At 45.6% G+C, this 27,000-nt stretch overlaps 1 protein-coding gene across 4 annotated transcripts in view; it reads right to left on the bottom strand.

The window, feature by feature from the left end:
- The window catches only part of GMDS (GDP-mannose 4,6-dehydratase), a 479,365-nt gene that overhangs the window by 76,963 nt on the left and 375,402 nt on the right, over positions 1-27,000 (bottom strand). For all 4 annotated transcript variants that reach the window (XR_004352102.1, XM_032648007.1, XM_032648008.1 and 1 more), the window contains one exon: positions 15,981-16,099. Coding sequence is in view for 3 of the 4 variants with exons in the window: in XM_032648007.1 (XP_032503898.1) it covers positions 15,981-16,099 (119 nt within the window). In the remaining variant the exon portion in view is untranslated. The remainder of the gene's footprint in view (positions 1-15,980; positions 16,100-27,000) is intronic.

Genomic DNA, 27,000 nt, shown 5'->3' with positions numbered 1-27,000 from the left:
CAAACTCCTCCAAAAACACACATGCGCACACACACAGATACACACACACGTACACATAGATACACATACACACAGTACACATAGATACACATACACACATGTACACACAGATACACACACACGTACACATAGATACACACATGCATACACACAGATACACACACACACATAGATACATACACACATACACATATAGATACACATACACACATATACACACACGTACACATAGATACACACACACAGACACACACACCGGGATGTTCTGGGAAGAAAATATTTGTTGTCACAAGGGTGCCTTCTCAATGTAAACAACCAAATGGGAACTTTACTGCCAAACGTGACCTTAGATGTTATCAGGACTGCATGCAGCACTGACCTGCTCCCCTGAGTATCTTCTACTGACCCAAAGTCACATGAAGGTGCTGTTTTCCAACAAACTGAAAGCAAAAAATCACTCAGTGGCGTCAAAAACTTCGAGAGCAGACATTGTGCCAACTCTAAATGTGTAGATGGCAGCCCGTTTTCCAAGTCTTTTCAGTGAAAATTTCAACAGACATTTTCAAAAACAGTAGAAGAAATGGAACGTGACAGTAAATTGAAAACAGCTAAAGTGAGACTCCTCCAGATGCTGACCGGTGTGCCATATGACAGGAAAGCCATATGATAGGAGGTTCCAGAGACAATCCAGGAGCTCAGAGAAAATACCTACAGCCTTCCTCTGAGCTCACAAAGCAGGGCAGGCAGGAGCTCCCAGAGGGCAGAGGCCTCCCGTCCTACCCGACAGCGCTGCGGTCGCCGGCCCTGTGCACGTGCAGGCCCTCCCCAGGCCTCTCTGGCTCCCTGGGGTAGGAAGACGGTGGCGCCCCTTCAACTGTCACCACCCTGGGAGCATGGGCCCTGCTACCCCGACATGGGGGACTTAGGGCGACCAGGGCCCTTCCAGGGAGGACTCAGCACACAGGCTGGCTGTGGATACCCACTGGGTCTCAGTGATCCAGACCGAGGACCCCAGACTGCAGACCCCCAAGGACGGCGGGGGGGGACTTGCTTCCAGTGACAGAGCAGAGGCCCGAACTGCACGGAGGGAAAATTATCCTGGAAGGATCCTCCCATCTCACTTTTTCATCACAACCTGGGCTCTCGAACACTCAAAAGCCAGGCCTTGGCTTCTCCTGTCTCTGTGTCCTGGTCGGGCTTCCTTCCACGGGCTCGCAGGCCTCAGCCCAGCTCGGTAAGTTGTTTGCTTCTGACACACAACCGTCACGTCACGAAGAAAGGATACACGCGAACAAGATGGAAAATGCGGTATGAAGCTTAGACCCGGACCGCGCCCCCCCCCATCAGCAGGTGGCCGTCGAGGGTACGGGGGTCGTGCGTCATGGTGCCTCCAGTGCTGGGGTGAAGCTGAAGGGGGCACGGCCACGGCACCCTTCTGGGCTTGCACTAAACGATCATTCGAGCTGCGTGAACATGCTTTTGTCGGCCTAGCCCACTTCTCACCTTTCTTCTAGAAGTAACATCCCGAGTGGGTGGAGGACCCGCCCCCCCACCCCCCCCCACCCCGGCTCAAATCGCGGAATTCTGTGGGGTCGCCGAGCCCAGAGGTCTCTTCCCCCGATGACAGGACCAGACCCAGGAGAAGCCTGGCCACACTGTGGCCTCAGTGCCTGGTCTGCAGGTGGTCACGGGCCCAGCAGAACCGGCCGGGGTCCTTCGTGTCCCCCAGGCTACGCCAAGGTCGGCTGTCGTCCCTTAAAGACAAAAGAACTCTGACTACTAGAAATGCTCATTCACTTCTCTCCCCTTCCTAACATAGACACTTTGATTATGTTTACACGGCTTCGTTTTATTAGCATGGATACCTCACACATCAAAAAAAATAAGAATTTATATATATCATCCCTCACAACTTTTGGAGCTTAAGAGAATAACAAAATGTCATGCTTTATTCCTTAAGAAAACACAAACAAAACGTGTACTTATTTTCAGAAAATAAGATGAGAAATTGCCTCTACTATAGAGTGAAGGGTACTCATTCCCCTTCCCCTGTAGTCTTCATTCTAATGAAAATGTTGGGGGATTATTTAAAAGCAACATGAATTCTATATACAAAGATATTTATCTATATAAAAAAGATACTAAAAAAGAACTCAATCCCGACACAAGAAATCCACAATACACTTGTAAATCCACAAAAGAATATGAATAATTTTCTTGAAACATGAAATATCTTCTTTAAAAATGAAATAAGGGGCATAGAGGTATTCTAGATGGCTAAATTGCCTTGCAAAGATTATTTTATGTCCTCCTGGTTTTTGTTTTCACTTAACGTGCCAACTCCCAGCATTGCATTTAAAATGAAAATGCCTCCGTGTTTGCCGTCCTATTCTTTACCTTCCCTAATGAATGTAATTAGTCTCCTTCACAATGTTTTTATGCAAAACAAATTTATAAGCCAGGTAGTTAAGTAAAGGAAGAAAATGCAGGTAAATGAAACATGACATAGAAGGTGATTCTAATTGAAATTTTGCTCCTCGCGTTGCAATTTGGAAGCAAAATCACCTAAAGGCTACTACAAACAAGGACATTGGTCTTGGGTTTACGGACTTCCACCTTCTCTTGGGACTTAAGCATCAAATGTTTTAAAATGCCACGTGTTACAGGAAAGCATGCGAAATGCTTCCCAAGCGATGAGCTCTTGGACCTTCTCCAACCTCCAGCGCTAGTTCTGACAGACTGCTATTATAATTTTTTTTTTTTGCTATTATAACTTTTGAAGTAAACAAATTACTGTATAAATTAAGTTGTTGGAAGAACTTGACTCCTGCAGAACTGGGTGGGACTGAGTCGCCATCGATTCTGGGATGCCCCACACGCTCCTGAGGCTCAGAAGGGACTGACGTCATTGAAGCCTGGGCTCTCACCTCATATTAGAGACCGGGGCTCCAGACACCCTAGCTGCGCACCTTGGAGATCCCCATCATCTCCTGGTCGATCTCTCTCAGACCGCAGGGAATGAGAACGGCAGGTACTCCTCCAGCTTTTCAGAACTCTACATCTCCCCGAGGGCATTCCCAGAGTCACTGATGGCAGGAGTGGGGCGTCCAGAGAACTCTTTTTATCTCAGTTTATCAGATGATAAATTAGGTCCAATTGCTATTAAATTCAACTAGCATTTAAGCAATTCCTGGAGGCGTGAGGGCAGAAGGAAAGAGGAGGGAAGGAACTAAATCAGCCGCAGGTGCTCACTGCATGACAGCTCTCATGGGAAAATCTGGAAATTTTAGGTTTTTTCATTTTCCAGCAATCTGCCCCTACACCCTTCCTGCATGACACACACACACACACACACACACACACACACACACAAATCCTAAAATCAAACTCTCAACTTCTAAAATTTCGTTTTCCATTATTGATTCATGTAAATGTTGATTCATTTAGCAAATGTCTGCCACTGTGCTGGGCAGAACGCAAGGTTCAGAAAGGACCCAAAGCAGATTCTGCCTTAAGGAGAGAACTGTCCAGTCCACCACGGAAGGCAAAGTCACAGGTGACTACGATCAAGGTCCAAAGGGGGAAGGGCTTGGGCGTGTGACTGTCAGGCTCATTTGGAACTTGAGGTCCTGTGACTGTCCCAGGCTTTGCTACTCAGAGTGCGGTCCAGGCACCAGCAGCCCCTGCATCACTGGGTATCCTGTTAGAAATTCGGAGCCTCAGGCCCCGCCCAGAACTACTGTTTCCAAATCTGCATTTTAACAAGATCCCCAAGTGATTCCCAGCACCTTAGCGTTTGAGAACTTCTGCTCAGCAGGAGACAGACGCAGCCAAAAGGTGTGGTAATTCTGACAAAACTGCGGATTACTTCCCAGAGAGGAGGAGAGGTCTCTATGCAACCAGAGCAGGGCACCTAGGCCGTTCCTCCCTCAACTGCCTCTCTGCTAAGCGTCTCGCTTACATTCCTTCTGGGCACATAAGCACGAGATGCTGGTGTGACTTTACGTTTTTGGGTCCCCAAACATGTATCATCAGTTGCCCAATCTTATACTGTTTTCACAGTTCATGTGTCCCTTGTATTCACTGTTGACAAATGTCATTTTCCGTCAATTACCCATTTCATCATTAACAGCAAACACACAGAGCTTACGATGCACCCGGCCCTGCTTTAGGTGCTTCACGAATGTTAACCCATTTAACCTTCACCCCGACCCTGTGTGGCAGGGACCCTTATCATCCCCCTTTTACAGATGAGAAAATGGAGGCGCTGAGGGTAACTAACTCCCCGGGAAAGCTGCAGAGCTGGGATTCGAACCCAGGGAATGTGGCACTGTGGCCGTGCTTTTATACTTCACACGATATTATACCACACTGTGTGCAGAGAAGGACATGACCGCGTCGTGAAAGAGGGAAATTAAATCAGCATCCTTGGGGAAGGAGGTGCGCGCCCCGAAGGCCTAGAGGCTCAATACTATCCTTGGCCTTCCAGGCTTTGCTCCATCTCAGTGTGTTTTCTTTGCTCGTTTCTGCCTGGTGTCTGACTGTGCAGAAACCGTTCCCAAGAAGGACTCGCCGGCCCTGTCAAAAGTCACAGCTGCAACGGGGACGGCGGGGACGGGACCCGGGAGCAGCCGCGACTACCCTGCTTGTCCTCCAGCTGAGATTGGTATGCGGCTCATGGGGCCCAGAGAAGATCCAGGGGAAGGAAATTGGAAAAAAAACAAACAACAGAACATGACTTGCAGACAGCATTCATAAAGCCATCATGATTTCATTATCTGGCCCTGAGAAGGAATTCTGCCTTTTCAGACACACTGAGGAAGATGCAACGTAAGCATTCTGCTCCCACAGCCCAGCGACGCAGGTACGGGGCACGCAGGTGGGAGCTGCCGCCCACGGAAGACTCAGACGAGAGGGGCAAAGCAAGACCTTCCGTTTGTCCGGGACCTGAGCACCTCACGCCCGTGTCTCTTTCTGGAAGAATTCAGGAAAAGGGTTCGATTTCACCCAAATTTTATATAGCACTTGAAGGCCATGTTTACTAGACCACCAAAAGCTTGACTTGCGGTTTAGCCTGTCATCTGAAACAAAATGAAGGTCACTGCCTGAAATGTGCAGTAGATTTTAGTGAAACTGACTCCTGGGCTTTACTGCGCCTTCCCTTCGGACGGAGAAGTGGAAGAGGGGAGGGCTCAGACCCGCCAGGAAGCTGCTACTCAGTTTTGAAGGACAGAACAACACTCCCAGCAGGTACTCCACACAACTCCGTTGTTTGTGTAGGATTCTAATATAAAGTAAGCTTGGAAAGTGCTGGGTTAAACAAAGTTAAACAGATTCCTTACTGGTGATTCTCTAAGAGGGGTTAAAATATTCAATATTCTCCAAATGAACTAGACATGGAATGCCTTTCTAAGACATTTCCTTTTTAAAGAATTCTCTGTTTGTGAAAGACTGTGCTAGGTATTTAAAAAAAAAAAAAGGGTATTATAGCCCATGGGACTACCTACGGACAGAAGGACAGAAGGATGACCTGGTGACTGAAAACGACACATGGTCTCCCAAGTGGGAGAACGACCAAGTTTCATGCATTTATCAAAACAGAGTCTTGTTTGGGAATTCATTTGTAAGACTACCCCTAACTTCAAAAAACTGTAAGTTGATTTCTTACTACAAAAGCATGTCAGTTCGTTATAGAACATTCGGATATAGAGAAATGTATTCAGTAGAACGCTAAAGGTCACACATAATTCTGCCATGTAGAAATTGCCATTTAAACAATTTTGTGTGTTTTCTTCTAATTTTTTGTAGGCATATTTTTAGGGACTTTAGATCAGCCAACAGATCCTGTTTTTTTTCACTTAATATTGTCATAATCATACTCCATGTTGTTCAAATTCCTCTCCAGCATTATTTTTAATAGCTGAATGGAAACAGTTGATCAAACTCACTTGAATATCCTTGATGATGGGCACCTAAGTTCTTTTTTGATTCCTTTTATTGAAAAATCAACTATATTGAGGTATAATTTACAAACAAAACGTGTCACAAGTGCATAATTTGATGAGCGAAAGATGCATGCACTCATGCAGACACCACTGCGACACCAGGTATCAGACATCCCCCCACCCCCGCCACAAATTCCCTCTCCTTCTCCCAGTCGCTCTCCCGTCATGCTCAGATTCCTATCAGCACCACTCACCCTTTCCTAGAGCATCACATGCGCGGAATTACACAGTCCGTGCTCTTCCTGCAAGTGTGCCAGGTGTCACCCTTTCCACGAGTGAGCAGTATTCCTCGTGCGGACACATTGTCTGCCAGCTGATTAGACACTGGGGGAGCTAACGCTTTGTTAGGACTAAAGCTGTTATGCACATTCATGGATAAGTCTCTATGTGGACATGCATCTTCATTTTTTTTTTGGTAAATGTCTAGGAAAATCACTGGTCACATAGTAAATATAGACTTGGTTTTATAAGAAAGCCAAAGTGTTTTCGGAACTATTCGTACTTCCAATAGTAATGCATGAGCGCTCCAGTTGTCCCAGCATCCTCAGTAATACTTGGCTCTGTTGACTTTCCCCATTTTGCCATTCCAAAGGGAGTGCAGTGGGATCACACTGTTGCTTTTTTTATTACATCTTTATTAGAGTATAATTGCTTTACAATGGTGTGTCAGTTTCTGCTTTATAACATATACATATGTTCCCACATCCCCTCCCTCTTGCGTCTCCCTCCCACGCTCCCTACCCCACCCCTCTAGGTGGTCACAGAGCACCGAGCTGAGCTCCCTGTGCTATGCGGCTGCTTCCCACTGTCACGCTGTCCTTTTAACGTGCATTTCCTGGATGAGCATCTTTTCACGTGCTAAGTGGCCATTTGTGGAATTTCTTGTGTGAAGTATCTGTTCAGACATCTGGCCCATTTTTAAAATGGAATTATTTGTCTTCTTTCTTTTGAGTTACGGGAGATCTTTGTATGTTCTAGATATAAGTCCTTTTTCAGATGCAAATATTACATTCATTTTCTCCCAGACCAGTGTTTGCCTTTTCCTTTTCTTAGTGGTCACTTTCAAAGAATAGAGGTTTTTAATCATGACATTCACTTTGTCACTTTTTTCTTTTATGGTTCTTGCTTTTGGTGTCCTAAGAAATCCTTGCCTTTGCCCCCAGTTGATCTAAATATTTAAGGCAAACACACACAAAACAAAAAGCCATAGAGAATGATAAATTGAACTACGTGAAAATGTAAAACTTTGGTATTTGCAAGGCACTGTTAAGAAACTGAAAAGGCAAGTCATGGGCTGAGAGAGTATATCTGCAAAACATAAAAACTCTCGGGGCTTCCCTGGTGGCGCAGTGGTTGAGAGTCCGCCTGCCGATGCAGGGGACACGGGTTCGTGCCCCGGTCCGGGAAGATCCCACACGCCGTGGAGCGGCTGGGCCCGTGAGCCATGGCCGCTGAGCCTGCGCGTCCAGAGCCTGTGCCCCGCAACGGGAGAGGCCACAAGAGTGAGAGGCCCGCGTACCGAAAAAAAAAAAACAAAAAACAAACAAACAAAAAAAACTCTCATAACTCAGGAACAGAAAACCACCTCAGACGTTTTTCCCTGCCCCAAGGTTTCAAAGCTTTTCTCCCATGTCTTCATCTAACAGTTTTCGATTTCCACTCCTGCATTTATACCTCTGCTCCATTTCAACTAATTTGGTGTGCGGTTTGACTCTTGGGTTGAGATTCACTTTTTTACCCCATACTGTTATTCCTGATTCCAGCACCATTTGTTGTAAACACTATCCTTCTCCAATTAATTACCTTGACAAGTTTGTAAAAATTCAATTGTCTGTGTAAGTGTGTGTCTATTTCTGGGCTTTATATTATTCTGTTCCCTGGATCTATAAATCTGTCCTTACGTCAATATTGCACAGAGTAAGCATTAAAAGAAATCTTAAAATCAGAGAGTAAGTGTTCTCCAGCTTTGATCTTCTTTTTCAAAATCATTCTAGATCCTTTGCATTTCCACATAAATTTTAGAATCGGCCTGTCAATTTCTACCAAAAAAAAAAAAAAAAAAAAGCTTGTGATTTTGTTCAGGAATATACTGAATGTACAGATTAATTTGAAGAGAACTGGCACCCCATCAAGTCCTCCAATCCAAGAACATGGTGTATCTCTCCATTTATTTAGGGCTTTTTTGATTTCTCTCATCTATGTCTTTTAGATTGTGGTGTACAGATCTTCTGTGTATTTTATTAAGTTCATCTCTATTTCATTTTTCTGATTCTATTGTAAGTGGTAATGTGCTTTTTTTTTACAAATTTCAATTTCCAGCTGTTCCATGGCAGTACACAGAAATACAATTGACTTCTATATAGAATAGACCTCATATCATGGGATGTTGCTAAATGCACTCGTTAGTTTTAGTAGCTTTTTGGGTAGGTTACTTAGGTTTTCTATGTACTACATCATGCTATCTGTGAATAAGACAGATATACATCTTCCTTTCATTTCTTTCTGTTTTTTTCTTTGGGCTAGGACCCAGGACAATGTTGAAAGGTTGGATAAAAGCAGACATCCTGCCCTGAGCCTCGTTTTTAGGAGAAAATTATTCAGTCTCTCAACATTAAGTATAATGTTAACTCTTGGTTTTTCTCAGAGGCCATTTATCAGCGTGAGGAAATTTCCTTCTATTCCTAGTGTGTTTAAATTTTTGTTTTATTTTATTTTATTTTTTAATAATAGCTGTTAAATTTTGTCAAATGCCTTTTTCTGCCTCTGTTGAAAAAAATCGTATGGCTTCTCTTTTGTGTTCTTAATATGGCGAATTACATTGATTTTCAAATGTTAAACCAAGCTTGCATTTCTAGAATACATCCCACTTGGTCATGGTGAACCAACTTTTTATATATTGATAGATTCAATTTGCTAATATTTTGTTAGTCCTTTTATGTTTCTTTGCTCTCATGGAATACTAGTCGGTATCTTTCTTGTCATGTAACATTTTTATTTTTAGCATCAGGGTAACGCTGCCTCATCAATGAGTTGGGAAGTGTTCTCTCTTCTGAGTGAGTACAGAAGGGGTGTCACCTTCTTCCTTTCACAGACACAGAACCACGAAGATTTATACATATTTTGAAGTCACTTTTGGCAATTTGTGTCTTTCATGAAAGTTGCCCATTTCCTCTAACTTGAAAAAGTCGTTGACAGAAAGCTGTTCACAATATTTTCTTACTATTCTGTTCATGTCTGGAGGATCAGTAGTGACGTTCACTCTTTTATTTCTACTACATATAATTGCTGTCTTCTCTTTTTTTCCTGGATAGAGGTTTATCCAGGTTTTGGTTGCACTGATTCTCTCCACTGTTTTTCTGTTTTCTACTTCACTGATCTCTGTTTTTATCTTTATTATTTCCTTCTTTCTGTTTGCATTGGGGTTAATTTGTTCTTCTTTGTCTAGCTTCTTAAGATGGAAGCTTGGATAACTGGTTTGGGCTCTTTCTTCTTTTTTAATGTTAGTATTCAAAGCCACAAATTTCTCTTCAAGCATTGCTTTGGCAGTATCCCGCATATTTTGATATGCTGTTTTCATTTTCATTTAATTCAAAATATGTTCTAATTTCCCTTGTGATTTCTTTTTAAACCTGTGAGTTATTTAGAAGTGTGTTGGGTGGTAAGCTCTAGAAATGTCAATTAGGTCAAGTAAGTTTACTATGTTGTTCAGGTCTTCTGTACCCACAGGTATTTTCTGTCTACTCGTTCTGTTCTGTCAGTTACAAAGAAAGGAGTGTTGACGTACACAAGCATAAAGTTCATTTGTCTTTTTTTCCTATCAGTTCTGTCACTATTTTGAAGCATCTATAACTGGGCGTAGATACGTTAAAAAGTATTATGTGTTCATGAAGAATCAACCCCTTTAAAATTATGAAATGACTCTTTATTCCTTCTAATTAAATGAAGTCTATTTTGTCCCATATAAATATTGCCACTCCAGTTTCCTTATGGTTAGTGTTTGGACGTTTTATTTTTTTCATCTTTTTACTTTTAAACTATCTATGTGTTTATATATAAAGTGTGTCTCTTGTAGACAGCATAGTGCTTTTTTTAAATCAAGTCCAACTATATCACCCTTTTAATTAGAGTATTTAGAGCACTTAGAATGGATATAATTATCAATATAGCTATGATTTGTTTTCTATCTGTCCCACCTGTTATTTGTTCACACTCTCTCTTCTCCCACTTTCTTTTAGGTGAGTATTCTTTAGGATTGCATTTTGACTCCACTATTGGCTTATGGCTACTTTTCATTTTGTTTTGTTTTAGTAGTTTCTCTAGAGTGTGCAGTACATACTTTAACTAATTGCAGTCTGTCTTCAAATAACATCACACCAATTCCCATCTGGTGCAAGAATCTTTACAGTAATGATACACTGCTTCCACCCTGTCCCCACTCCTTGTGCTACTGTTGTTATACAATTTATTTACATATGTAGTAGAAACCTCATAATGTATTTTCATTATTTTTACTTTCAACAGTCAATTACCTTCAAAGAAATTTTAAAACGAGGGGAAAACGTTTATATTTTCCCACATTTTGGCTATTTCTCTTGCGATTCATTCTTCCGTAGAGATTCAAGCTTCAAACTAGCATCATTTTCCTTCCGCCTAAATGACTGCTGGCGATGAACCATCTCAGCCCTTGTCTGTCTGGAAAGTCTTTAATTCACCTCCATTTCTGAGATGGTTTCCTCAGGTACAGAACTCAAGGTTCGGGTTGCTTCCCGCAGTTTAAAGATGTTGCTCCAAGGTCTTCTTGCCTTGCGTAGTTTCTGGTAACAAAACTTTCCTATATTTGTTCCTCTGCAAATAATTCTATTTTTTCTCTGGCTGCTTTAAATTTTTTCTCTTTAGCATTTATTTTCAGTAATTTGGGAAATTTTTGGCTGTTACTTAATTCTTTTCCTGTGCCCTCCCCGCTTTTTCCCTGATACTCTGATTACACATATATTAGATTGCCTGATTTTCTCTCACAGGTTAATCAAATCAAACTCTGTTCTCTCTTTTTATTTTTTCCTCCAGTCTTTTTCTTCCTGTGCTTCATCTTGGGTCCTTTCTAGTACTATGTCTCTAAGTTTACTAGTTTTTCTTCTGTAGTATCTAATCTATTCTCAATGCCAACAGCGATACTTAATTTTTCATCTCTAAAAGTTCCATTTGGCTCTTTAAAAAACAAATATATTTCCTTATCTCTCCTCACTATACTCATGTTTTTCTTAAAATACTTGACATAGTTATAACAGCTATTTTACCTTCTTTATGCACTTATACCATCATCTTTTTTATTCCTCAGTCTGCTTTTATTGATGGATTTTCCCCTTGGTTTTTGGTCACATTTTCCTGCTTCATGGCAGTCCTACTAATTTTTGGTTGAATGCTGAACATTAAAAACTAAGGAAACAATCCCATTTACCATTGCAACAAAAAGAATAAAATACCTAGGAATAAACCTGCCTAAGGAGGCAAAAGACTTGTATGCAGAAAACTATAAGAAAGTGATGAAAGAAATCAAAGGTGACACAAACAGATGGAGAGATATACCATGTTCTTGGATTGGAAGAATCAATATTGTGAAAATGACAAAACTACCCAAAGCAATCTACAGATTCGATGCAATCTATCAAATCACCAAAGGCATTTCTCACAGAACTGGAACAAAAAATTTTACAATTTGTATGGAAACACAAAATACCTTGAATAGTAAAAGCAATCTTGAAAAGAAAAATGGAGCTGGAGGAATCAGGCTCCCCAACTTCAAACTACACTACAAAGCTACAGTAATCAAGACAGTGTGGTACCGACACAAAAAGAGAAATACAGATCAATGGAACAGGATAGAAAGCCCAGAGATAAGGTGACCATATGTGCATGGGTTTGTCTTTGACAAAGGAGGCAAGAATATACAATGGAGGACAGACAGCCTCTTCAATAAGCGGTGCTGGGAAAACTGGACAGCTACATGTAAAAGAATGAAATTGGAACACTCCCTAACATCATATACAAAAATAAACTCAAAATGGATTAAAGACTTAAATGTAAGGCCAGTCACTATAAAACTCTTAGGGGAAAACATAGGCAGAACACTCTTTGACATAAGTCACAGCAAGGCCTTTTTTGACCCACCGCCTAGAGTAAAGAGAATAAAAACAAAAATAAACAATGGGAGCTAATTAAATTTAAAAGCTTTTGCACAGCAAAGTAAACCATAAACAAGAAGAAAAGACAACCCTCAGAATAGGAGAAAATATTTGCAAATGAAGCAACTGACAAAGGATTAATCTCCAAAATACACAAACAGCTCACACAGCTCAATATCAAAAAAACAAACCACGCAATCAAAACATGGGCAGAAGACGTAAATAGACATTTCTCCAAAGAAGACATACAGATGGCCAACAAACAGATGAAAAGACTCAACGTCACTGATTATTAGAGAAATGCAAATCAAAACTACAATGAGGTATCACCTCACACCAGTCAGAATGACCATCGTCAAAAAAAATCCACAAACAGGACTTCCATGGTGGCGCAGTGGTTAAGAACCTGCCTGCCAATGCAGGGGACACGGGTTCAAGCCCTGGTCCGGGAAGATCCCACATGCTGTGGAGCAACTAAGCCCGGGCACCACAACTACTGAGCCTGCACTCTAGAGCCCGTGAGCCACAACTACTGAGCCCGTATGCCACAATTACTGAAGCCCATGTGCCTAGAGCCTGTGCTCTGCAACAAGAGAAGCCACCGCAATGAGAAGCCCATGCACTGAAACGAAGAGTAGCCCCTGCTCACCACAACTAGAGAAAGCCCATGTGCAGCAGCGAAGACCCAGTGCAGCCAAAAATAAACAAATAAAAAACAAATAAATAAATAAATTCAGTTTAAAAAATCCGCAAACAAATGCTAGAGAGGGTGTGGAGAAAAGGGAACCCTCACGCATTGTTGGTGGCAATGTAAATTGATACAGCTGCTATGGAGAAGAGTATGGAGGTTCCTTAAAAAACTAAAGATAGAACTACCATACGACCCAGCAATCCCACTACTGGGCATATACACTGAGAAAACCATGATTCAAGAAGAGCCATGTACCACAGTGTTCACTGCAGCTCTGTTCACAATAGCCAGGACGTGGAAGCAACCTAAATGTCTAACGACAGAGGAATGGATAAAGAAGATGTGGCACATATATACAGTGGAATATTACTCAGCCATAAAAAGGAATGAAATTGGGTCATTTGTAGAGATGTGGATGGACCTAGAGACCGTCATACAGAGTGAAGTAAGTCAGAAAGAGAAAAAGAAATACCGTACGTTAATGCAGGGGTCCCTAACCCCTGGGCTGTGGACTGCTACCAGTCTGTGGCCTGTCAGGAACTGGGCGGCACAGCAGGAGGTGAGCGGTGGGCGAGCGAGCCAAGCTTCATCTGTAATTACAGCCACTCCCCATCGCCCGCATTACGGCCTCAACCATTCCCCCCTCCCCCTGTGGAAAAACTGTCTTCCACAAAACCGGTCCCTGGTGCCAAAAAGCTCAGGGACTGCTGTATTAACACATATGTGTGGAACCTGAAAAAACTGGTATAGACGATCTTATTTACAAAGCAGAAACAGAGACACAGACGTAGAGAACAAACGTATGGATATCAATGGGGAAGGGTGGGGGTTAGGATGAACTGGAAGACTGGGATTGACAGATATACACTATTGATACTCTGTATAAAAGAGATAACTAATGAGAACCTGCTGTACAGCACAGGGTACTCTACTCAATGCTCTGTGGTGACCTAAATGAGAAGGAAATCCAAAAAAAGGGGACGTATGTATACGTATGGCTGACTCACTTTGCTGCACGGCAGACACTAACACAACATTGTAAAGCAACTCATACGCCAATAAAAATCAAAAGAAAAAGAAACGTTATGCTTTTGAGTCTAGATTTCACTGTATTCCTTTGAAGAACACTGGGCTTTGCAATGGTCGAAGGCTAAGTTATTTGTATCCAGTCTGATCCCTTTGAAGTTTGTGTTTAAGCTTTGTTAGCCTGGGTCTAGAGCAGCCTTTACTCTGGGAATCAGTCCCATCACTGGGGCATAGCTCTTCTGGAATCTTACTTCATCCCCTGAGTGAGGATGGTCACTGAGTGAGAACGAGGTCTCTCCATTATAGCTGAAGCTCAGGTGCCTCCCAAGCCTGGGAACGCTCTAAGAAACCTTCAATTCCACCTCCCAGGCAGTTCCTCATCCAAGCTAGTGGAATGTCCTCTTGATATTCAGTAAGGACTCAGTGGGATCCTTATGCACGTTTTGGGAACTCTTTTTCTTTGCAGGTCACCACGCCACAGGCTCCTCATCACACGGCTCCACAACATCCAGGTGCCTCAGACTCTCTGAATTCTGACCTCCACCTCCTCGGCTCTCAGCAAACGGTTGTTCTCTGTTGAAGTTCCTCTTCCACGCTCCCTGGTGGAGACCATGTCTCCAGGAAACCCGGGGTCCTGCACTGCCCGTCGCCCAAACGGTGTTTTATATATTTCATATAGTTTCCTAGTTTTTCAAGATAGAAGGTTTAATCTGATTTCTGTTATTCCATCATAGCTAGAAATGGAAGTCCTTTCTTATATTTTAAAAGTGAATCTCGGAAAAATGTCTGAAAGATCTTCAAAAAGTTAAACACAGAATTACCACATGACCCAGAAATTCCACTCCTAAGTTTATAAACCAAAGAACTGGAAGCAGGGAGGGACTGAAACAGATATTTGTATACACGTGTTCACAGCAGCACCATTGACAACAGCCAAAAGGTGGGGGCCACCCAGGTGTTAACAGATGATGGAGAAGCAACACGTGGTCCATCCACACAGTGGAATATTACTCAGCCTTAAAAAGGAGTGAAATGCTGACGCAGGATGGAACCTGAGGACATCAGGCTCAGCGAAATAAGCCAGTCACAGAGGGACAGATACTGTGTGATTCCATTGATATGAGGTCCCTGGAGTCGTCAAACTCAGAGACAGAGAGTAGAATGAATGGTGGCTGCCAGGGGCTGGGGGAGGGGGAGGGGAGTTAGGGTTTAATGGGAACAGAGTTTCAGTTTGGGGAGAAGAAAGAGTTCTGTGGACGGATGGTGGTGATGGTTGTCCAACACTGTGAATATACTTAACGCCACTGAACTGTATGCCTGAAAATTATTAAAATGGTAAATTTTATGGTATGTATATTTTATCTCAATAATACAATCACCAAAAAAGAAGCTTCCATCTGTAGTGAAGGATTTCCCCCAAATCTTTCAAATATTCCAATAAAAATCTGACTTCAAAATGTGTGTAATGCACCAAGTAGCTGTAGTGTGTGGATCACTTGGTATAAAGTGGAGCACTGACCCAGCTGCAAGGCTCAGGCGAGGTCTGCAGGTGAGACGGCACTCGCTCAGCAGTGCCACCTCCTGACCTTGATGGCTGCACTGCATTCCTGTTCGACAATGTCTCTGTTTATAGGAAACACTCACAGAAGTCAGGGGCACGGGCCTACGCTCAATGGTTCAGAGAAAAGAATTATGCTGGTCATGCATTTGAAACTTTTCTGTTAAGTTTCTATGGTTTCAAAAACTTCAAATATAAAGTGAAAGTACTGAAAAACGTTTGTGTAACTTTTATGTTATCACGTTGATCTGTAATGAGCAACAGTAAAATCCTAGTAAACTGAGTATAAACCATGATACAAAATTTAAAGTTAAAAAGGTAAGAACCTTAAAAACATAGTTAAAAATTAAGAGAAAAGAAATTTTTAAAAAACTGAGTTTAGATGGTGACAAACATTTGACTCTCACTATAACTGGGACCGAGTCCCCGCTTCATGCTTTACAAGAGCAAAGAGGGAAAAAGACAAAATGCAGGCAGAACAGCGAGCACACGTCTGACAAACGTCCATCAGTCATACTCACACGATGGTTTTTCCGATGTGCAGAAACGACTTCTCTACGAATTCCCGGACGCTGTGGACCTCCCCCGTGGCTATGACAAAGTCCTCGGGTTCATCATTCTGCAGCATCAGCCACATGGCCTAGAAAGAGAGGCAGAGCCACGTGAAAGCTGGACCCAGCGGCCCCTCGGGAAGTATCATGTCACCGACGCACATCACCGGACAGGGCCAGTGCTAACAGGTAAACCGAGGCACGCAACAACTCTCAGGAGTTCATCTGAGTGCACGTTGATTCCAAAGGTGTTCAGGAGGCTCCCCACGCAGGGGCAGGGGGGCAAGGCTTTTACAGAGGAGAAGTGAAGCGAAACAGAGCAAAGCAATTATTTGATTATCTGGGAAGCCGGGTGAGCTACTGGTGAAGTTTCACTTCCTCGGATTCTGGTGCAGTGACCCTGGCAACCAAGGGCTAACGGCCTCCTTGTTTAGATGCTTTAACCTGTGTAGCCAGACGGTGACGACGAATCTAGTCCACTATCCTAACCACGGCAGTCGTGGTTCTCAAACTCTAACGTGAGACAGAATCATCTGGGGACCTCTGGGTACAGCCCAGGTGCACAGGCCGGGCAGCTGTTGCAGCACCTCTGTCTGCAGCAGGACCTTGGACTACAGTTCACAGGTATGAGATGCTGAAGAGCGTCTGCACCGAATAAACTTTTCAAAGGATATTTAAGAATCATGGAAGGAAGGCAAGAAAACATCATTTAAGGACAGGTGTTTATCCTCCAAAGTAGGACCAAATTTCTTAACAGTAAAGTTGGAAATTTACCACTGCGGTGACACGGTAAAGCAAAATATCCAACAATCCTTAATGGAAAAACAATCATATAACGAACAGCACTTTTAACAAGTTATCTGGCAGTGAAGACGTCTGCGCAGAGTTAAGGTTTCAGTAGCTGTGTTTGAAGGTCAGGGGCTCGGTGGGTGCATCTCGCAGACAGGCTTTTTCAAGGAGAGCCAGAAGTCTAGCTGCAGGTGAAAGACCCAAAACAGGGCCCCCAAACTCAGCTCAGATGGCTCTCACCGTAGCAGCCAGGCCTAGAGTTCCTATAGCTTGGAGCCGTACACTGATTTTAAAGATTCTGTTTACACAGACAGAAGATGAAGATTTTACAAAATTAAGTATAGCTGATATCTGGCAGCAGTCTCTTTAGGAAAAAAATCTAAGACAAAAACAAAAAACAACTCAATGTAATAACCTATAATGAAAAGGAATCTGAAAAAGAATGTACATATGTATATACACATATATATGTATAACTGAATCACTTTGCTGTACATCTAAAACACATTATAAATCAACTATACTTCAGTAAAAATTTTTTTCATCACTCACACCCACTTTTCCAAATAAAATAGGTGAAAGCAATAGTCACCTCATTAGAACACAGAGTCCCCAATATTATGTGCATTGAACTCTTGTTGTAACATCTATAGAAAACTATTGGTTGGTGTCTCCCTAGCTGCTGTTGGATAAGCTGAAAAATAGGTTTCTGAGATCAGTGGAGCAGCTTTTTCTTTTAGAAAACACAATCAGCAAAGTTTTTGCTGATTTAGTTCAAGTAAAGTTTAATTCTTCTTTATTCATTTCAATTTACGGCAGCCTTCTAAAAACTAGAAACGCGCACGTTTCTCCTGTACTCGAAGTTTTTTCTTGTGAATATTTCGGTCTATTTCCAGATTGTTTTAAATTGTATTTTTGTCCTACAGAGGACAAGGCTTTCGGCAATTTCACACGCCTTGCAGAGGCGGCCCCCGGGTGGGACGCTGGAAGCAGACGCAGGTCAGGGACATGCTGAGAAGCATCAGACGAAGTCGTCCTGGCGGGAGAGGGGTTTGTTCACATTCATGAAAGATCCGCAGTTTTGTTTTGCATTAAGAGATTATAGTTGATGAACTTATTTATAACACTTTAAAAATTTTCCATGAATTATATTAATAATAAAGCTTGATCAGTTCTAAAAAGGCGCAGAATGCAAGCTGTCCTCTTCATCGGGATGGTGCGTGCGGCCCCGAGGGTCAGACCCTGGGCCAGCGCCCTTGGCTGTTCAGCTCCTCGAAGGTGCCCTGGTCGTGGGCACCAGCAGAGGCGAGAGGCCCCTCTTGGTGTCCGCGTCTTGCAGGTGTCCACCCAGCCTGGAATACCCTCCTCCTCCAGCCTGGGCCCTGGCACGGCCTGTGTCTCTCCAGGTTCCCTGGGACGATGGCATAGCACACTGGCTATACTGGCCCGAGCTGCCCTTTGGGCACCTCCCCAACTAAGCTGATCCTCTCACGTGCTGTGTGCACACACACGCGTGCGCACACACACACACACACACACACACACACACACACACACACACAGACACACGTTTTGGCTTTCTTCAAAATGCTTCCAAAGTTTTTAGGAAAAATTAAATTATGCTTCTGGCTAGAATTTCTATCTGAACGTTTTTCTGAGGGATTAGTGTATGTACTTAAGGGTGTTTTACTTGACTTTCCATTCTAAAAATAACATTTCAAGTAGGCCTTTCAGGACTGCTCAGCTTATTTTATTTCTTTTAAACACCATGTTGGGCTGGAATGGTTTTGAAAAAAATCATATTTTTAATCATGTGAAAGAAAGCAAGGGCTGCTAAAAATAAAAGGAGAAAATATGATGACTGGCCGAGGGTGGATTACTTGAGACACCGGCACCAGCTCCCTGGTGCTCGTTCCGTCCCCACCGGGAATCTGGGCACACAGGAGGCCCTCACTTTCACCACAGCTGAGTGCCAAGAATCTGCCCTTTTCTTTTCCAGCCGACCATCCGCGGCCTTTGACCTACCAATTTCTAGGCATTTCCTTTAAAGTTCATCCTGTCCCAGACTCCAGCCTGGGAATGGGCGGGAAAGGATGTACAGCTCCAGATTTATTTGTTATTACTGAATAGTTTACTGGTTTTAAAACGCAGAGGGAAAGGCTTTGTTTGAATTTCCACTGCGCATAATGAATCATCTCTGACTGGTAAATGAAGGCCGGTGACACTCCAGATCAGATGAACGAGTCCGTGCTCTGCGGCGATCGTGGGTTAGTAATTTGCCACCGAGCCGGGGCCGCGCGGCCCATCGCGATGCCCAGTCGTGTCCAGCACAAAGGCCCCTGTGTGGGAAGCGCCCAGGCCTGCTCGTCCTCATGCAGCTGCACACGCTGATCTGGTCCATTTCTTCCCTGACGGATGGCACGGCCGAGGCGAAGGTTCACCTCTCCTCACCTTCCTGTTCACATGCGGGCCATGTGACCCACGACTCGGCCGGCCACCCCGCGCTCAAGTCCCTACCCAGCTCCGGCTTCCGGTGCAGAAACGCTCCTGAGGTGACAGGTTTCAGGCGTCTGCACTCTGGGCCCGTCCCTCCCGGAATGAGGGGCCCCATAAGGATACGACTGACTTCCCCACCTCCTCACACACTTATTTACCTCTGCCCTGCCCTGATCACCAGTGCAAACGAAAACATCGCCTGCTTTTTATTTTTTAATCCATCCCACAGGGAGGAATGTACCAAGGCTTGGGATCCTTCAGCATCAAAATGTCTCTTGATGGTAAATGAACAGCGCAGCTCTCCAACCATGTCCCATATTCATCTTGCTTTTAAGGCACATAAAGTCCAGGGGGAACCCGACTCCACGTCACTGACGCTTGAAGGCCCAGTCTAGGTGGTTATAAGTATCCGCTCCATCTGGATATGTGCTCTCTTGTAACTACACAGTGAATCTATCTGTTTTACAAACCTAATTTAGAGAAGTCAAAATAAAACTTTCATTTAAAAATTCCCACCCCCACCCCAGCCAAAAAAAAAAAAAAAATACTCCTCTCCCACACCTGCTCTTCGGCCGTACAGGTCACGAACGTGGAAGTCACGGTGGAGGGGCCTCCTCTTTCCTGGATCCAGGAGCTTGCAGTGGCTCCCAGCTGGACCAGTGGTGGAGAACAGCCAAAGGGCATCACCACAGCCGACCAGCTAGCCTTGATTCCACGCGTGCCTTTCGGGCTGTGATGTGTGTTTGTCTTGAGAACCTGGATTCGACAATTGCTTCCACCTTGCCATTAACCTCCGGCTCAGTATCCAAGCCACGGACACTTATTAACTGAGCTGTCATCCATGAATAACGAGATTTGTTAATCAAGGTTATGTTTAACTATGTTCATTTGACTGTTGCCTTTTCAGTCCTGTGCTTTTGTGCTTTACGGGCTACGTCATAAAAATAACCTAAACGCATACACGCACATAAATATATAAACATATGTATAAAAATAGGGGAGAAATTCTATGAAATAATTCTAATAAAAATCAGAGTCGTTTGAACAAATGGAGATTAAAATTCCCCATAAAGGATTCTAAGTGTGGAACCGTTCACGTCCATTTCCTTTCAGCTCTGTTCAGTAGCTGTTTTCATCATGAAGCCTGGTGTTTTCAGCTTGAATCAGGACTTCAAGGAGTCCTGGGCTAGGCTGGGTCTTATGCTTTGTGGGATGCACACAGTTCGGGCGGGTGAGCCCGGGGGGAGTACCCCTTGCTCTGACATAGTTGGGAAACAGGCACTAAATGACTAACAAACACCACTGTATCGAGAAAATCATCTAGCATAAAATCCAAACCTCAGTCTATTAATTCCTTCACGGGTGAAAATACTGTTGTTTGTGGATTCCTTTGATTAAGGGTCTTTTAGACATTTTAAAAGTATGAAGTTACTGGACAGGAAAAAAATCATTAGATGATACATTTCTAAAAACACCAAAAATAATAAAACAAATTTAGAAGGCTATCTAGCTCTTGCTATTAACGTATCATTCAACATTGATACCAATGCACTGAAAGAGGCCAGACCAACACTTGCACTGCCCTGCCCTTTTGTTCCAGCCAGGTCCACCAAGCTACGAAGTCCGAGGCTGGGGGTGACAACACACAGCCTGAAAGCTCTAGTCCTCTGGGAATCACTCTGACCCAGTTTTCTGGAGCACCATCTGCTCTCTCTGTATGCAGGGTCAGGTCATGTAGTTATTTATTGATCTCTGAGTACATTTTATCCCTTCCATGCTTCCATGCACTCCTTTTCTTTTCCAGGCACACCAATTATGCATGTGTTGTATCTCTTTTCTTCTGTGTTCAGGTCTGTTACTTGCTGCCCCATCATATTTATCCTTGTTCTCTTCCATATTATTTTATGTGATTTCCTCCTGCTTGTTCACCTGACTGTTTCTAATAACACTTATTTAAAGTTCTCTTGCTAATGTGCCTTCAACCTCTGGAATGATTTTCTCTCTCTTGTCCGTGTCTTTACTGACTACTTCTAGCTTAACTCCTTCATTTCCTTCCTTTAAGTCCGGGCTCTGCAAACGTTTTCTGAAAGGGCCAGAGAGTAAACGCTTTAGGCTTTCGAGCCACACGCTGTAACACAGCCACTCAGCTCTGCCGCTGGAGCACAAAGCGACCACAGACAACACAGGAAGAGGTGGGTGCGGCCGTGCTATTTACACAACCTGCGACTGGCCCACGGGCTCTCGTCTGCCCACCTCGGCTTCTGGCAAATGGAACCAAACCGCGCTGCCTGTAAGCTTCTTTGAATCCGTGGTGTCTGCCTTTGCTGCTACTCCTTATGGCCCGTATGTGCTGTTGGTCTGTCTCGTTTTGGTCCTCGTCCCCCCTTGCAGCCCTCTCCCCAGGCCCACTCAGCTTTTCCATTACTCTTCCTGTTTGAACAAGGCTGCATACTTGCTGTGGAACGGTGTGAGGAGAAGGAAAGTGCAGGGCGGGCCTGCAGCTCCACTTTAAAGTCCTCCCAAAACCCTCTCTCCAAAATCAGGACACTCTCTGCCCCGGGACACGGCTGCCCTCACTTCCCGGCACTGATCTGGTGAGTGTGGGCCCCAAGTAGCCCAACCCCGATCAGTCTGCACTGCCCCTCAGCCAGGAGGCCAGGCCCCGACAGTGAAACCGGGGTCCCTCCCGTCGTCCTGCAGGAAAGGGTGGGCATCGATAAAGACACTGCCCAGCCCTATGGAATGTCATTTTGTGGGACTTTTAGGACTGGAAATTAATTTGAGCGAATTCTACAGCCAGACACGTATGCCCAGCGCAACACGCTCTGAGTGAGCACACGAAGCACGGTATGTACCCAAGGTTACGTGACCCCGTAAACAACGTAGGAAAGAACCGTAAGAGAAAACGCGCGTACAGACAGAGGACGCTGCTTAATCCGCCAGCCCGAAGCTCTGGCTTAAGCCTTTCTACTGCTCAGGACCCTGAGTTCAGAATCCGGGAGCACGGCTCCTCCCTGCTTCCTGGGCTGCTGGCCGAGATGGCCTCCCGCACAGGCCTGGGTCCTCCGTGCTGGACCGCCCCCCAGCCCTCCTCCTCGTGTCCTGTCCCCGCAGCCTCTCACCCAGTGTGGCCCAGCTTCCTCAGAAAACAGAATCTGCAAGGCCTCCTAAAGCCTCGGGAGGCCCCGCCGTGCCCCTCCATGGACTACTGTGGCAGGCACAGCCCAGATCCAGACAAAGGGGAACGCCCCCCACCCCCACCCCCACCCCCGCCATGAGAAAAGCAGTAAAGTCACACTGTGACAGGGCATTCAGGATGGGCGGGCAGTCCTGTGATGACCGTAATTTCAGCTGTTTCAATACAGCAATGCAATCCTTATGTTTGCCTTTGACATAAGCATTGTTGCCTCTGCTGTAGCGTCCCTGCACAGCTCTGCCTACCTTGCGCCGTGCGGTGACGGTCAGCTTGACACTGGCTCAAGGACTCACACCTGGCATACGGGCCCCGACACCGTGACTGTCACAACGCACTTCCCAGAAGTGCTGTTTCCTGGAGCCCAGCCGCCCACCCCTTCCAGGTGCTTCCAATACCTGCTCCCACTCACATGCCCGGCGAGCCACCCAGACTTCGTTCCTGGCTCAGCGGCACAGCAGGAAGTGACTCCACGCCCACGCCCACGGCCGGCCACCTGTCCGCCACTCCCGGCTCGTGGCTCCCGGCCCAGGGCTGCCTCAACTCACCCTTGGGAAGCAGCTGTGACTTCACTGTGACCTCCCCCTCAAAGCCGTCCCGAGCACCCAGTTCTGCCTCTCGTCTGTCTCTGACCCGAGGGGCCCAGCTTCTGGGCTGGTTCTGGGCTCCCTTGAGTGACAGGCCTGAGCCTCGCCACGGACCTCTGGGTTCCGGTACTGACAGCCATCGTTACCGGTAACTAAACCCTGATAAACACATCACATTATGTGCGTGAAGGGAAACGCAGACGGGATTTTACAAGCTAAGGTTCCCTAAAACGGTGCTGCCTCACAGAAATGCAATGCAAGCCACAGACATAACTTAACATTTTCTATTAGCCACATTAAAAAAGGAAAAGGAAAAGGCAGAGCTAATTTTAGTGCTTTATAAGCCAATGTATGCAGTACATTGTCGCTTCAATAGAGAATATTATCAAGGTATTTTACGCTGTTTTCCTATGCACTGAGCCTTGGAAGCCCCGTGCACGTTCTGTGTTCGCGGGCACGTCTCAGCTCACCTGGGCACCCCTTGTGTGCCCACGAACACAGGAGGCTGGCAGGCACTCATGGGGCAGCCGGGCCACGGAGCCGCCCCGCAGAGGGAGAAGGGCCCCCCTCTCGTGTGTGAGCTGCCCTCACGCCGCCGCTCAACCTGCAGGGCCTCGTGGAGGCGGCCTGCTCACCCCGGGACACAGCTGGCGGATCATCCTCTCCCCCTCCCTCCTTCCTCGTCTCCACCACCTGACTTTTCCTGCAGTGACTACATCGGTGATGCCAACTAGAAGACAGACCTTGAGAAGTGGGCTAACTAGCTCCCAGTTTATGACCGTCTGACTTTTGAATGCCTGTCTCATTCGTGTACCAATGGGCAGTGACACCACACCCCTGCCTCCCAGTGGGAACAGTGGCGAGCAAAGACCCAGAGAGACACTTACGGGCACGATGACAGCCAGTGCTCAGGGAGCAGGCTGGGGTGCTGGAGTCTGTGCATCAGAGCCTCCTGGGAGGTTAACACACAGATCGCGGGCCTCCTCCAGCCCCAGCGAGGCCGACTCAGTAGGCCTGGGTGAGGCCTGAAAATCTGCACGTCTAGCAGGTTCCAGGGCAAAGCTGATGCTGCTGGCCTGGGGACCACACCGAGAACCAGTGTGTGCTGTGGTCCTCAGACCTGGAGTCAGACCCGGGTTAAACCTCGGCTCCAGGAGTCACTGGGTGACTTCTGGAAAGTTCCTTAATCTTCCAGGGCCTCAGGAAAATGAGAATAATGGCACCAACCTCGTAGGGTCGTTTTAGGATTAAATTAGCTAATATATGAACAGTGCCTGGAACAGAGTAAGTGCTCACGGACTATTATTCATCATGATGATGATGACGGTGGTTACGCAGCTGGAGAGGGTTCCTGGCACCTGGGAGAACCTAGTTCACCTCCAGGACCAAAGTCCTGCGTCCATACATGGCACGCAGAGTGAAAAGGTGGAGTGAATTTAATCCCCATTCTGTTCACAGCCACAGACTTTCATAGTTGGAAAGGACCTCAGAGATGCTGTCTTTCAATTCAACTCATAAAAAGGCGGGGAAGCAGCTGAAACCAGAGAGGTTATGTGATCTGGCTGAAGTCACACAGCTAGTTTGGCCGGAGGTGGGACGAGAGCCTCAATCCCCTGTTTCGTTTTCTTTTCACTGCATTACACTCCCATGCATTTTCCTGTGGAAATTCTGCTATTCTAAATGGTCATGCGGACCAGCCCGGGGACCTGACCTGTCGGTCAGCAAGTATTTACGGAAGCCCGCGAAGTGCCAGGCACTGGGAGGATGCCAGGTGGGGGCAGACACGGGGGATGCAGAGCCTGGCTTAGGGACATCCACCCTTTACGCAGGAAAAAGGCTCTAACAGCCCAGCATTTGACTTAAGGAGGAACTTCTGAGACATGAACTCCAGCGAGCCTCCAGGAGACATCAGGCCTGGAAGCTCCGGACAACCTCCATCCCAAGCAGGCCTCCCCCACCCCCCGCCCCCCGGCTTGAGCTGGAGGCGTGAGGCCAGAGCTACGCTCAGCCAGGGGCCCGTCCCAATGCCTCCCCCACTCCCAGTCCCATATCAAGGGTGGACACAGACATATTCTGGGCCAATCGGGGTCTCAAAAAAGCCTGTGATCAGAGGCCCAGAGACTGAATGTGCAGGATGGCACTGGGCACCGGAGATGCCTGACTCCGGAGTGGGGGTCAGCGCCCTGCTGAGGCCGGGGGGAGGCCTGAGGCAGAAGGAGCACCTCAGAGACCAGGGCAGGACACCTGCTGGGCGAGAAGTAGGGAGGGCGGGACCCCAGGCATGGGGGGAGCGAGGGGCAGGCGCCCGGAGCACGGCAAGCGACTCCACCGCCCCGGCCTGGGACGTGCCCCAACGCCCCCTGGGATGACTCCTTTTCCACCTGAATTTCTTCGAGCTGGTTTCTGCTCCCTGTGCCACGAGCTCGGAGGAAGACAGCTGGGGACCAGTCCCTGCATGGGGCGGGGGGCAGCCATGCATCAGCGCCGAGAAGGCAGGTCCAAGGGGTAAGGCAGCACCCGGGCCCCAGAATCCTCAGGGAGGAGGGAGGAACGCCACGTCCCCAAGCCACCGGGACCAAGGGGTGACCGCTGGCCGCTGGCAGGAGTGGGGAGGCGGCGGGCACACCTCGCGGCGGGAGGGCTCTGAGAACCCTCATCCGTCTGCTCCTAGACCCACGAGCGCGGCACCTGCCCGTCCAGCATCCCCGAGGACCTCAGCCCGGCACACGCCGCATCCCTGTCACCGGGGAGCTGGTGCCCATTCAACGCATTCACTGAAACTCATTTCAAATGTGTTTCACCACAGCATCCTGATTCACAGAAATCAGGATTTCAATTTAAAAGTCAGTCTACCCTCCATACTCTTAAAACTACGCTTGAATAGATTTAGATTTAATCATTCTGCCTTTAATTTCTGGTTGCTAAATACAAGAACACCCCAACAGAAACACTATGTAAGCTTTGATCTTCTGGGAGGTTAAGTTGCTCTTTTCAACCTGGTCTTGCCCATGACTGTAATGTTTCTGTTATCATAATTATTTCCTAGATGCTGACTCAGTAGTGTCCTTGATTGCGAGAGATGGGAAGGGAAGCTGGTTCTATTTAAGAAAACATTTCTTGTAGCAGTAATATTTGAGCCTAGTGACACGGGAGGAGAGAAATGCCACTACATATAAAAAACCCAGTAATTTACAGACTACATCCCCTCCACACTGCTGAAAATTCAACCAAAAGCTCCTTTATGTTCTTCAAATTAAAAAAAAAAACAAGAGAGCTCCTAAAAGTGTGGTTATTTTAAAAACACATAGATAGTGACAGATTTTTTTTGAGTCTTTATAACTTTAGATGAAATTTAGAAAATCAGGCCTTTGATAAATTGAATTAATATTTTCAAAATAGTTAACATAACAAGTCTTTAAATATTCTAAAGTGCCCCCCCCCCCCACCCCAAAAAAGAAAATAACAACCAAACAAAAACCCGAGAGAAGCTTAACTCAAATTGCTAGACTCTGGAGAATAAACCTTTATTTTTTGGTGACTAAAATTTTCTGTAGTCTGACCGTACCACTGACTCTGCTCAAGTCCCGTGATTAAGAATAAAATGCTGTCTAATCCTGTGGAAAACCAGAAGCGGTTCTCCCGGCAAATGCTGACGGTCAAGGGCTGAGGGGCATCTTTTCTGTTAACACAACACAACATTTTCACATGCATCTCACATGAATGAACAATGTCTTCACTGTCCTCCTGAACACTACGTTAGGGTTGTATTTCTTTGCTGTGTCAATGAGTGTCAAAATATTGTTCTTCTAATACATGAAAGTATTTGCATGGAGCTCTATGACTGATCTTTAGATGTTAGCCAGAGGCAGAATAAAACAGAGCCGCTCCAGTTGGGAAATCTCCCTGCGATGAAAAGCAAGAGTCT

This window comes from Phocoena sinus, chromosome 11, assembly GCF_008692025.1.
Source record: "Phocoena sinus isolate mPhoSin1 chromosome 11, mPhoSin1.pri, whole genome shotgun sequence".
NCBI classification, from domain to species: domain Eukaryota; kingdom Metazoa; phylum Chordata; class Mammalia; order Artiodactyla; family Phocoenidae; genus Phocoena; species Phocoena sinus.
The sequence above is the reverse complement of the archived record's forward strand: the minus strand, read 5'-3'. Positions and strand labels throughout refer to the sequence as shown.